This window comes from Monodelphis domestica, chromosome 1, assembly GCF_027887165.1.
Source record: "Monodelphis domestica isolate mMonDom1 chromosome 1, mMonDom1.pri, whole genome shotgun sequence".
NCBI lineage: Eukaryota > Metazoa > Chordata > Mammalia > Didelphimorphia > Didelphidae > Monodelphis > Monodelphis domestica.
The window spans coordinates 614,918,960-614,932,220 of NC_077227.1; the positions used below are offsets into that span (position 1 = coordinate 614,918,960).

The 13,261-nt window shown below is 39.0% G+C and overlaps 1 protein-coding gene across 1 annotated transcript in view; it reads right to left on the bottom strand.

The window, feature by feature from the left end:
* DSTN (destrin, actin depolymerizing factor) overlaps positions 1-12,890 on the bottom strand; it is a 35,398-nt gene extending 22,508 nt beyond the window's left edge. The window contains exon 1 of the mRNA XM_007476653.3: positions 12,351-12,890. Coding sequence (XP_007476715.1) covers positions 12,351-12,353 — 3 coding nt within the window. The 5' untranslated portion in view covers positions 12,354-12,890. The remainder of the gene's footprint in view (positions 1-12,350) is intronic.
* Positions 12,891-13,261: the final 371 nt, after the last annotated feature.

Genomic DNA, 13,261 nt, shown 5'->3' on the forward strand with positions numbered 1-13,261 from the left:
CAACTATGAGATAAAACCATAAACCCATCATGTTACCAAACTTGCTAATTAAAAAAGGGAACACTCCCTATTATAGAGGCTATAGGAAGATAAGTTGTTGGTAAGGTTATAAATTGGTTCAACAGAAACAACAAAATTATTAAAAAATAATCTGAAATTATACAAAGCATTATATTGATCAACTACTACTACACAACAATACCATTACTAAGACTATATATTTCAGGTAAATGATGAGCAGCAAGAAAAACCTATACATATAAAGATTTATAGCAGTATCACTTCTGATTTTAAAAGACTGGAAACAGAAGCCCCAGAAATGGGGGAAAAGTTTAGGGACAGGGGATGGAGAAAGTACTCCCATTTGAGCTGCAAAGAGAAATGTCCTCAGGTAGGGTAGAGACAGGAAAAGAGCAGCTCTGCCCTCTAGAGAGTCCCTCTACTTTTCTAATAACAAAGCCTTGAGGGGGAGGAGGGGAAGAGGGCTACATGCCCAGAGAACAATCTTGGTGCCATAGTTTCACCATCACTGGCATATACAACAGCAACACAAAGCCAACATGGAGAAGTAACATTCTCTTAACATACCTTTGGGGTAGTTAGTATATTGTTATATTCATTTTACAAATGTATTAAGGAAAATTGATTTATAAAAGGTAAGGAAATTAGAAGGTAAGAATTAGAATCCTGACTCTAAGTGGAATGCTCTTTGAACTCTTAATAGATTGTTTCATTAATAGTTATTTTTTAATTATTAACTAGACTAGATGGCCTTGAGATTCCTTCCTATCTGAGTCTATGATCCTTCTATGGCATCTAGCACCATATCTAGCAATTGCAAAAAGTTAACCTCAAGATGATTTCCCTAATATAATAGTATAGAAAGTCTTACATTCGACTACTGGTAGCAATAGAAATAGGCAATAAAAAAATAGGGGGGCAGCTGGGTGGCTCAGTGGATTGAGAGCCAGGCCTAGAGATGGGAGGTCCTAGGTTCAAATCTGGCCTCATGGATACTTCCCAGCTGTGTGACCCTGGGCAAGTCACTTGACCCCCATTGCCTAGCCCTTACCACTCTTCTGTCTTGGAGTCATATTGACTCCAAGACAGAAGGTAAGGGTTTTTAAAATTAATAATAGCTAGCATTTAATAGTACTTTTAAGTTTTACAAGGTGTTTTACAAATTTTATCTCATTTTAACCTCTCAACCAAGATAGATGCTAAAATTACCCCATTTACAGAAAAGGAAACAGAGGTAGAGAATGGTTTAAGTGTCTTGCCCACACAGAGGTAGTATTTACATCATGTGTTATGCAAATGTGAACTGAGGTTATGTCATTCTAGGTTTGGTGGGTCTATTTTCTCTGACACCTACCAGGCTCCACAATAATATTCTGGAGATAGCTATTAAGAGTCTAATAGATCTGTGTCCCTTTACAGAGATATATATTTTCTCTAGCAATTTCTCAATTTCTGTAACACTTGATTAAAATCAATTACACAGTATCTCACTTTTCAGATAACCTAAAATAGCCAAGAAGTAAAAAACAAGCAAAAATGGCCTGTGCAGCAATGCAGGCATTATATCTCATGAACTAAAATTTTGTGCATCATAAAAGAGCCCAAGTCTTTCTTTTCTAAGAACTTACTTCCTTTTATTTTACATTGCTATTATCTGGTTTCCTAGCCGAAGAGATTAGAAAAAATAAGCCACTATAAAAAAGCAATGATAGCAACAAGAAGACATGACTCATTATTAAAGGAAGAAAGAGTAAAACTATGAGGAGTCACCATGAGAACACAAAAGGCATCATCAAATTTGGACCATTTCCTATGTGGAATTGCACTATATACCTAAACAGCCTCTGAAGGGATCACTGGAAGAATGCATTACAATAACTGAGACAAACAGCAGCAAAACACCCTTACTAGGGAAGTCATGAAGAGACATACACTGACTGCAAGCCTGAGCAGATGATAAACTCTTACTGCTCCTAGCAATTCTAATACTATATGATGCAGAAAAAAGTGATTTGCATTGATAGAAAGGCTTTCCTCACCAGAGAGTTCCCTCCACAAGTGAATCTTGGGTCTAGTCCCTATCTTCATAATAACTGATGCTCATAAATGGTGAGTCATCAAAAAAGATTATGTTCTCTATACTCTGTTTAAGGAGACAGGGGGGAAAATGTAAACATGTTAAAGATTTCTAAAAAATTAAAATGTTTAAATGTCTAGCTGCTAAAAAATATAATCTTGTCTCCCAAAAATGCTAGATATAACTGAGATATTACTGTATATTAATTTCCTTCTAATATGAGATAGTTCTTATTACATGAACAGTCCACCTAATTTTGTGGTCAGCTATACCTCTGAGGGAGCCATCATTATCACTTCTCCAAGAAGATTCTTCCTTAGGAATACTCAAACCTCTCATGCACCTTTCATTTTTCTTTGGGTGATCCACAATGTTAACTGTACAGGGTTTATTATTTGTAGCCATATACTCTAACCAGAAGAAAACTGATAGAAGATGGGTCTGAAGTTTCAAGAAACTTTCAAATATTAAAAGTATATATAACTTCCTAAAGGCAACATTTTCACCTATCCAATTCGGGGCCCATCTCTGTCTATCTAAAATAGAACTACAGATGTCCCTTGCCTATACTAGTTCAAGTCAAAGTCTATAACAGAAATTCGCAATCCATTCCTGTCTAGTTACACTCCTCCTGCAGTTAAAGCCCTACTCATGAGTATTTATGGTTCTGCAATATGCTGGCATCTAGCTTGGCACAATTGCCATGTCATATGCAGAAAGGATCATTTGGACTCAGCATAATTTCTTTTTTTTAACTCTTGTTCTAAACATTATCTATCACCATGTTTTACATCTCACTTGACATTAATAATTATGAAACAGTATCAGTCTCTCTGCTATTACATCTTTCAAGAAAGCTTGAGAATTGATGACTAACCTGGGTGTTTCACACAATGTCAAGAGATCTAAACTAAAGGAAGCTCCCCAGAGTGCTTGGATCTTTATGGAGAATTAATGGGAAGTCTTTGAAAAAAATAAGAAGGCATAGGATTGGTTGAAATCTGGAAGGAGTACCAAAATCAATGAGATAGCAGATCCATCAAAGTACTGAAGTATGGCAGATGGCACAACTTTTTTTTTTTTACCCTGTACTTTCTTGACTTAGTATCAATTCTAAGAGGCATAGTGGAGTTAACTTGCCCAAAGTCACACAGCTAGGAAGTCTTTGATGCCAAATTTGAATCTTGGTCCTCCCGATTACAGGCCTGGCACTCTACCCATTGTGCTACCTACCTCACAAATTGCTTTTTAAACAAGACTTATTAACCTCCAAACTGAATATTCTATTTTAAAATACCTAGGATCAGTGGCTAGCAAGGGAAATGTTACCTGACATTAAACAAAATCTTTCTAACAGCAAATTCAAGCCTGGGCTAATGGTTCCCCTGATATTCTCTTACTGATCCTATTTCCTCTCTTTGGACACTGTTGCTACAAATCTCTAGTTCCCTCACAATGGTAAAATGAGCAATTTCCTCTGCTCCTACTTTTTCCTATTCCCTTCTTCTCCACTTGGAAATTTTAAAAGATATTTACTACAAAGTACTCAAGGATAAATAAGAATTGCCTACCTCATCCCTGAAGCTATTCAAGCCTGCTAAAAAAGGGGAAGATAGAATGAAGGGGAAAATGGGGAATAGGGAAAATACTCATCATCACTTCATCTGTTGCTCTCTATCAAGCCTGCATGACCTTCAAATATGCTGGAGATTGATACCCTATGAGGGAGTAAGTCCACAAGTCCACAAGCAACATAGATCTGGTTCTGCCCCAGTAGTAAAGCTCCCTCTTTCATCAACTGCTATATGGACTGATATTGAATCCTATACTTGAGGGTCATAGTGGCCTATCTGAACCCAATACCATCATGCTGTTCACAGCATAGGTTTTCTTTCCTGTAGCATAGTCTTAGTGGCAAAGAGGGAAGTGAATGTGATAGAGCCATATAGATTTGTAATGATTTTAAAATCACATTTATAAGATCCATTGGGGTGAGGGTGGAGGTGTTATTATACAACTTCCTGCAATAAGGAAATAGAACCAGTGGCTGAGAAAATTAACATATTCCTGGTGTTCAGTCACCCTTGCATGAATCTATTGGCTCAATGAAAAAGTTGTATCTTTAAGTTGTGGGCACAAGATCCTTCCATATATTTCTAGGTGCAATATAAAAAAAAATCACTAAATACAATTGTTAAATTAAATTAAATCATTGGCTGTTTTACTATGTTCGTGCTTGAGAAACAGCATATAGTGTACATAGCAGTGGAACATAATCTAGGCTCAACTATTATGTCTACTCATGACTTTAGGCAAATGAAGTTTTCTGAACCTTATTTTCCTTAGCCTTGTCAATCAACAAGCATTTTATTGAGAAACAGAAAGATTTGGCAACTGGGTAAAAATGGAGTGATGACAATGAGGTCTTGAACCTGGATAACTGGAAGGATGGTAGTGCCCCCAACAATATGAAAGTTCAGAAATAGGGAAGATAAAGAATTGTTTTAGACATTTTGAGTCTGAGATATTTATGTGATAACTACTTCAAAACATTTAAAAGGAAGTTGGTAATGTTGAAATGATAAGATTAGAGACATATATGTAGATTTTGAAGTTACCTGCTTAAAGATGACACTAAACCCATAAGGTCATCCACCATGTGAAAAACAAAATGGAATAAGCTTCAGGTTTCTCTAGGGTCTCTTCCACTTTTAAAATATCTGGATTCTTATCTTTTAATTTCTTTTTTTTTTAAACCCTTACCTTCCATCTTGGAATCCATACTGTGTATTGGTTCCAAGGCAAAAGAGTAGCAAGGGCTCGGCAATGGGGGTTAAGTGACTTGCCCAGGGTCACACAGCTGGGAAGTGTATAAGGCCAGATTTGAACCTAGGACCTCCCATCTCTAGGCCTGGTTCTCAATCCACTGAGCTACCCAGCTGCCCCCCTTTTAATTTCTTAAGAAAAAAAAATCCATAAGAATAGAGAACCACTTGTTTAAAGGTTTAAGAACCTTGTAATGCAAACAACTTCTCCATTCTCTAATGAAATAATAGGAAAGGAAAGATTTAGAAATATTAGCCCCTACTTCCCTGCCCAAGATTTTTTTTAACAGAAAGCAAATAAGTTTAACTTTCTCCATTTCGAAGTGTTATATCCAATATAGCTCATTGTCTATTTAAAAAAACAAACAAACATCTCTTACATTCTACCTTAAAATCTATTTTAAGTATGAGTTCCAAGGCATTAAAGTGATAAAAGCTAGGCAATTGAGGTTAAGTGATTCTCCTGGGTCACCCAGCTAGGAAATTATGAGGCCACATTTGAACCAAGGACCTCCTATATCTAGGCCTGGTTCTCTACTAGTGAACCACCTAGCTGCCCCTAAGGATCTATTTTATGCAAAGCGAAAGACAGTTGATGAGGTAGATTGAGGGCCAGGAATTCAGGAAAATCTGGGCTCAAAACTGGTTTCCAACACACACGAGCTCCTGGACAAAGTCACAATCTCTCTCAGTGCCTCAGACAATAATTTGTAGCAGCGTGTGTGTGTGTGTGTGTGTGTGTGTGTGTGTGTGTGTGTGTGTGTGTGTGTGTGTGTGTGTGTGATTTAAAAGTTTTACAAACCACTTTTTCTTCTTTTGTTTTCAGTCCTGTCTGACTCTTCATGACTCCATTAATGAAGGGTATTCTTGGCAGATACTGAAGAATATATACTATTTGCCAGTTCATTTTACAGATGAGGAAACTGAGGCAAATAGGGTTAAGTGACTTGCTCAGTCACACAGCAATAAGTGTCTGAAGCCAGACTTGAACTCATGGGAAGATGAATCTTCCTGACTCCAGGCCCAGCATTCAATACACTATACCCCATGAAACCACTGTTCCAGGGAGAAAAAAAAAAAGGGGGGGGGGTGGTATGACAAAACACCGTGCCAGACATAATCCCTGATATCCAAGGAGTTTAGGAGATACACAATGTATGGGTGTAAGGAAATCTTAAAAGTTACTCTGGGGGACATCTGGGTAGCTCAGTGGATTGAGAACCAGGCCTAGAAATGGGAGGTCCTAGGTTCAAATCTGGCCTCAAGACACTTTCTAGCTGTGTGACCCTGGGCAAGTCACTTGACCCCCATTGCCTAGCCGGTACCACTCTTCTGCCTTGGAACCAACAGAATATTGATTCCAAGACGGAAGGTAAGGGTTTTAAAAAAATTACTCTGAAGGAAACTAGTAATCATAAGAGGAAGAGTTAAAAAGGGAGACATAAGGAAACTACTTGGCAAACCTATCAGATCTAATGTCAAGTATTATAAGGAACAGCCAAGTAGTCATGGATTAAGAGTATGAAGAGGAGTAAAATAATGTTAATGTAGGTAGAAGCCAGATTGTAGAGGGCTTTAAATGGTAGGCTGAGGATTTTGTATTTTATTCCTAGAGGCAAAAATAAAGATGGGGAGGGGGGGGTTGAGGGGGCATATATCTGTTTTTGAAATATCAACGTGGCAGATGTTTTAAAAAAGAAAAAAGGACTGGAAAGATAATATGAGGTAGATATTAATCAGTAGATTATTGGATTGTGTGAATGGAGAGAAGGTAACAATAGAATTGGTTAAAACTTGGCGGTCTGGATATATATGGGAAAGACAAGAGACAGAAAAGATGGTAATACCATCAACAGAAATAGAGAAGGTTGAAGGAGAGAGAGAGGTTGGGAGAAATACAGGGAATTCTTATGTTAGTTTGAGATGCCCACAGAACTATTAAGTTCATGTTACTCATTTAAATACATAATTTTTTGATCACCTGAAAAACGAATGCAAGGGACAGGTAGGTAGCTCACTGGATTGATAGCCAATGCTTAGAAATAGGAAGTCCAAAGTTCAAATTTGACCCTAGACAATTCCTACTTGTGACCCTGTGCAAGTCACTTAACCCCACCATTGCCTAGCCCTAACTTCTCTTCTGCCTTGGAACCAATACATGGTTTTGATTCTAAGATGAAAACAAGGGTTAAAAAAAAACAACACCAAATCAAGATTGTTTTTTCACTTTGATGGAACTCAGATATCCCTCCCTGCCAATGAGTATGAAGACATTTCATTTTATAATTAGGGCTGTGCTGAAAATCAAAGTTAACAAGAAGTTAGGAATAAATGTCAATTTTTAGAATACTTATATGCACACTTTATGAAGTAATGCTAATAACTACAGTTAGCACTATTGTCTTTTATCTTGCAATTTCCTGATCACACTTTGGTTATTTGGTTTAGAGCCAAAGCTTCTTTCTAACAGTAAAAGAGGCTAACCTATCCTTCTACAAATATGACAATGCAATACAGGTTAACCTTCACTTATAAACACTTAAATGAAGGGTCTCACAGAAGTAGAGATCCAGCAAGAGAAAGAATGGTACTGATGAGAAGAGAACTAATGATCAATAGCAACAATCTTTTATTTTAATAAGTTTCCTTTACTTATAAGGCTAGATAAATAGTACTGCAAAATGCAAAAAAGAAATGTTGACTAAAGATTCATTGTAAATTATTCTCATCAAAGTTACTTTAATGCTGAACATGTTTAAGTGTATAAAAGTATTATTTACTGAAATATAAACAATCTAAAAACAAAGGTATGTACTACTTAGTTACATATTTAAGTTGTATCAGCAATATAAAACTATATACTTTTATAGATTTTGTGAGAGAGCACAGTGCACTTAAAACAGTAGACCCCAAAATAATTAAATTAAGGGCTTTTTGAGCAATAGCTGTATTGTCACAAATCACTTTCCTCATTTGTAAGCTAAAGATAATCATATTTACACTATCTACCCTCATAGAATTGTTGTCTGGAAAGATAAATGTGAGCTATTACTATTGTTACATGGTCTAATTTTTTAATCTATTAAAAAATTATACACATTAAATCACTTAAAAGTTGTCACTATATTTTGCCTCTGCCCTAAAACCTGGCACAGCTAGGTGGCGCAGTGGATAGAGTGCTGGGCCTGTCAGTCAGGAAAACTATGCTGCCAGAGTTCAAATCAGTTAGCTAGTCACACTAGTTAGCTGTGACCCTGAGCAAGCCACTTCAATATTTTCCTCAGCTTCCTCATCTGTAAAATCTGTAAAAAAGAAACTATAAAATCAGACCCCTACAAAATTACCTATATCTAAAGATATGATTAATATCTACACACAGTCAAGTCTATTACTAGATTTAAAATGAATGTGCTAGTTAACTCAGTTGGTTACAGCAGTTTTCATGGAGATGTGGATGTACACCATCTCCAAATAGAACAATTAGACATGCATGCCTAACTAGCCTTCTAGCTAGTTATCTTGTGAATGCATACACTACACAAAGCTCTGAGGCCTAGGTAAGACCAACATATCTTTCTGTGCGTACTTACCAAACATCATTAGACTGAATACTGGGACATCTTTTTATCAGGATATTCTAAAAATTTTTGTTGAAAGTAAAATTTCAAAGCATTGGCATCTCAACCTCAAAATATTTAGAAAGTGTTATTTTGTGGTGGTTTATTAATTATAACTGGCATTTATATGGTGCTAAAAGGTTTTCAAAGTTTTACTTAATTATTTCCTTTGATCCTCACAACAAACCAGATACTATTATTCTGATTTTACAGATGAAGAAAATGAAGTTCATCTCTGGCAGTGATTTGTCTCTGGCCATACATACTGCTACTGAGAATCAAAGGCAGATTCTTTTGACTCCAAGTCCAATTCTTTCCATTATACTATCCTTCAGCTCCCTACTCCTACTGGAAATGTATTCAAAAGATTTGAGAGCCAGGTAGTGATTTTTAAAGGACAGTTTATGCAGGACCACCAGTCAAAATGAACAGTTCCAAGTTTCATTTTTAAAACATAAAGGCTTAGAGGCAGCTAGATGGCTCAATGGATTGAGAGCCTGGCCTGGAGACTGGCGGTTCCGAGTTCAGATATGACCTCAGACACATCTTAACTTATCATGCCCTTACCTCTCTTCTGCCTTTAAACCACTAGATAGCCTTGATGGATGATGGAAGGTAGGCGGAGTTTAAAAACAAACAAACAAACCCTAAAGGCTTGGAATCAAAATCTGCCTTAGCTGAACTGAACACCCAATAAAACTGGTAGAACTACAGTTATAAAAACAGGAAAGAAGGCAATGGATTCTTCCTTAAGAATTACAAAAATGTGGTTTTTTTACCCTACAGCAAGAAACTTCTAAGTTTGTACCTTCACCTCAAAGACCTGGAACACAATGAAGGTACAGAAGCAAATTAAAAAATAAGAAAAAATTTTGACTAATGTTCATTCCTGCCCCCAAATTGCATGAATTTGGAATAGAAAAAAATGATTAAAGAAATGAAACATTAAATAAAATTTACCATGTTGAAGTAACTTACCATAAAGTTACCAAGTACCTTTACATTACTGTGTACAAGTTAAGGCATACTAGAAAATAGCATGACCCAGTCTGCTAAATTACACCACAAAATTCTTAATTGTAGATGTCTAAAATCACTGACTAGTTAAATAGTCTTAAAACTTTATTAATTCACTCCCCATGAGGCAGAGCACCCCAAATAAATGTTATAACATTGTCACCAAAATATTCAATGAGTTTGAACAGAATGGACAAACTGAGTTATTAAGCAAGTTTAACAACTTTTACAAAAAGAAGTTTGGAGGCCATCTTGGAAATTTGGGCAAACCACTTGTAAGGCTGATGTAAATGGTCTTAAAATTAACTTTTAAAACTCAGATATATCTTAAACACAGTTCAATTTAGCTATATACAGGCATAAAAAACACAACCCCTACACATTTTAACTTGAATGTTCAGCAGACAAGATCTGAAGACCTTAGAAAAAAAAATTAAGTGAATACTCTTAGTACTTCTAGACATTCTGGAGGTAAAACATGCAGATTTGGGGGCAGATTTGTGATTTTTCACTATGACAACCTCAAATTTCCTTTTACCTTTCAGATGAAACATTTTACTCCTACATTTCATTTGTGCTAATCTTTATAGACTGAATTACATAAAGCATAAAACCCATAATCTCTACAGAAGTATATGAAAATACATAAATAAAATTTTATGAACAACTTAAGAGGCAGGAAGCTTGATTCTATTTATAATATCAGAATAAATATAGCTTTCCATCTCACTTCAAAGCACCTTAATCTTGTGGTGAGTCTTTACCTATAAAAGAGTCCAAAGTCTAGCCTTTGCTATAAAAATGCTAACACATATATACCACATAAAAATACTACAAAAAAACAAAGGCACTTTATATGTATATAATTTGAGGTTCTAATACTAATATTGAGGGGAGAAATTACAAAATTGAATGGTTTACTTTTAACATTTAACTGCTGTATATGGAATAAAGTGGCTGATTAACTAGGAATTTTTTTAGTACAGTTTATCAAAATACCAGTGTCAAAGACTACTTTTGAAAAGCAACATGCTTGGAAATGGGAGCTGCTTTTTTTTTTAACTTAATTAAGCAACAACGATATTGAAAGGTTTTATATGAAGAAAGAACATAGATTCTACTGAAGCAATTAAAGAGACTAAGATTTCCTACCAAAGTCTGGTAAGCCCTTTGCCTGCAAATCATTGACCAAAAATGGTAATGGTGTGGGGTAGCCTAAAGCAGAACAGAGAAATGTTTTTACCTAATCTTCAAGTTCCGCATTCTATTTTTCCTAAAACTAGACTGATAAGTTAGTAGAAAAGATACCAATTTAAGTATAATTTTCATCCCTAAAATTCTAAGATCTGTGAATGTTTTTAAACTCAAGTGTTATTAGGGATTCTCCCTCTGCTTTTAAAGCAATTTGGCATCATACTAGGACCTGATATGGTAAATTTTCACCTAGCAAAAACTATTAGCAAATAAAAAATTCTAACCAATACAAGTATGAATCAGGCAGGGAGGGGTTAAAACAGGCACTGCCAAGCTTGACTAGCACTACAAGACTGCTGCTGGAAGCTGATTTACAGATATGACAAACAAAGAGGCAGCAAAGCTAGTGTTCTTAATCATGCTGCTTAGTGATCATTTCTTGTATGGATGTTCCTTCCCTTTCTAAAATGTTCTCTCCCCACTCCCCCCACAAAAATAAACCCAAAGAAAACCCCCAAACCATATCAAACGAATGATCTTTTAGCCACTGTTTCTCAGGAAACCTACACAAAAAAAGACTGGAATGGCGTTTTGACAGCAACCAGGGCTCAAAGGAGCCATAGCTTCTTTTTAAACCACACATCCCTGTAGTTGTGTGAGAGATATACACATCACACATAAATATATGTGTAAGAAAATTGTCTTAATGTATTATACACTGATTCCATCATCTATACTGGGAGGTTTTACATGAAGAGAAGACAAAGATTCTACAGATGCACTTAAAGGGTATAAAATTTCTAACAAAGTCTGGTAAACCTTCATCTGCATAAATATGTATGTACATAGTTTCCCATAATTCCTTAAGTGTACTATGTATATACAAACATATATTTACCCAGTTATATCTATGTATACACACTCACACACTCCCCACATCACACATCCATCCAGGGCCACCGTACAAGTAAGAACAGGGAGAAGGAAACCCACAGCCGCACTTTCACAACAGCCTGAAGCAATGCAGCAGTCGGAGAGCCCCACCTTAGAGCAAAGGACACGCATGACGGTGGGGGGATGGGAAAAGGGAGGGGAGGGCGAAAGTTTGGGGGGGGACGGATTGGAGCAGTTCAATTCGCGGGGACACCTACACCCCCGGGATGTTGAGCTGCAGGAGGGATCGGGGGTGGAGTGGGGGGATGGGAGAAAATCGATAGGCAGCGGAAGAGAGAACAAAGCTGCCGCCGGACACCTCGAGGGCCACATTGCAAAGAAGCCCGGGATGACGCGGAAGAGGAAGCGAACTGGACGGGGACCGGCAGCGGAGTCTAGGAAAGGAGCTGCATTCAAAAGTGGGGGGATGGTGGGTGGCAGCAGCGTTCTTGGTAATGCCCCCTCCCCCACCATCAGGATCCTCCAGCTCCGGGGGCCTAGGAGCTCCGGGTACATGGGGAATAGAGGGAAAAAGCACGGCCAGCCGGGCAGTCCGAAAGAGAGATCGGCGGTCGGGTGGGGCTCAGGCTGCCCCGGCTTCCTCAGTGCGTCCAGCTCCGCCAGATTCCCAGATGCCTGGGACGCTTCCGCCTCCCACCCACTCACCATCTTTCCAAAGCAGATGATCTGGAGCGCGGTCGGGTCCCTGGGCCGGCGGGGGCGGGAAAAGGGAGAGCAGATAGTCTAGGCGCTGCTACGGTCGAGAGTGCGGAGGAGCGTCTGTCTCCCTGTAGCCCGAGGAAGGGAACAACGAGAGTGGACAGGAGAGAGGCGACGCAGAGGCGACGGCACGGGAGGCTGTCGGAGAGAGCGGGCGGGCGAGTGAGGGAAAGAGGAAGGGAGCGGCCGAGCGCGAGCCGGGCGGAAACGCTGCACACGTCACGCTCTCTGCTTGCTTCGCGGGCTAGTCGCCGTTGTTAAGGAAGGAGCCACCTAGGCAACAGCCCACCCCTCCCCGTCCCGCCCTCCGGAAGCCGATTTCGGCCAGACGCGGAGAAGGGGCGGGGTCACCTTAGTGCTCTCCTCTTCTCCCTTCTCTAGAGGGACCTAGAATGGAGGATACCTACAGGCACCTGCCTGTCAATCAGAGCGAGCGGAGGGGAGGGGAAGGAACGGTCGTCTCGGCCCCCTAGTGTGGTTGAAGGTGGGGTGGAGAGAAGGGAAGAGGGAGGAGTCACGTGACTCCTGGGGCTCGCTGCGGGGACCTTTTCCTTACATGGAATTAACTACCTGGTCCAGGTGTGCGCAGGCGGAGAGGGGTGGGGCGAGAGAAGCCTCCCGAGACCTGAGTGACTAAGGAGAAGGGGGCCTGAGAAGAGGAGGGGTGCAAAGCAGGAAAAGGAGGAGAGTGAAAAAAAAAAGGCAGGGAGGGGAAAAAGAGCTAGTGAAGGAGACGGAAGGGCGGGGGAGGGGTTGAAGGAGGGAGGGGAGAAGGCGGGGAACCGGGGGAGGAGGGTAGAGATGGGGTGGGGGAGGGGACAAAACCCTCATTTTTACCTACTTTGGTGCGATTACAA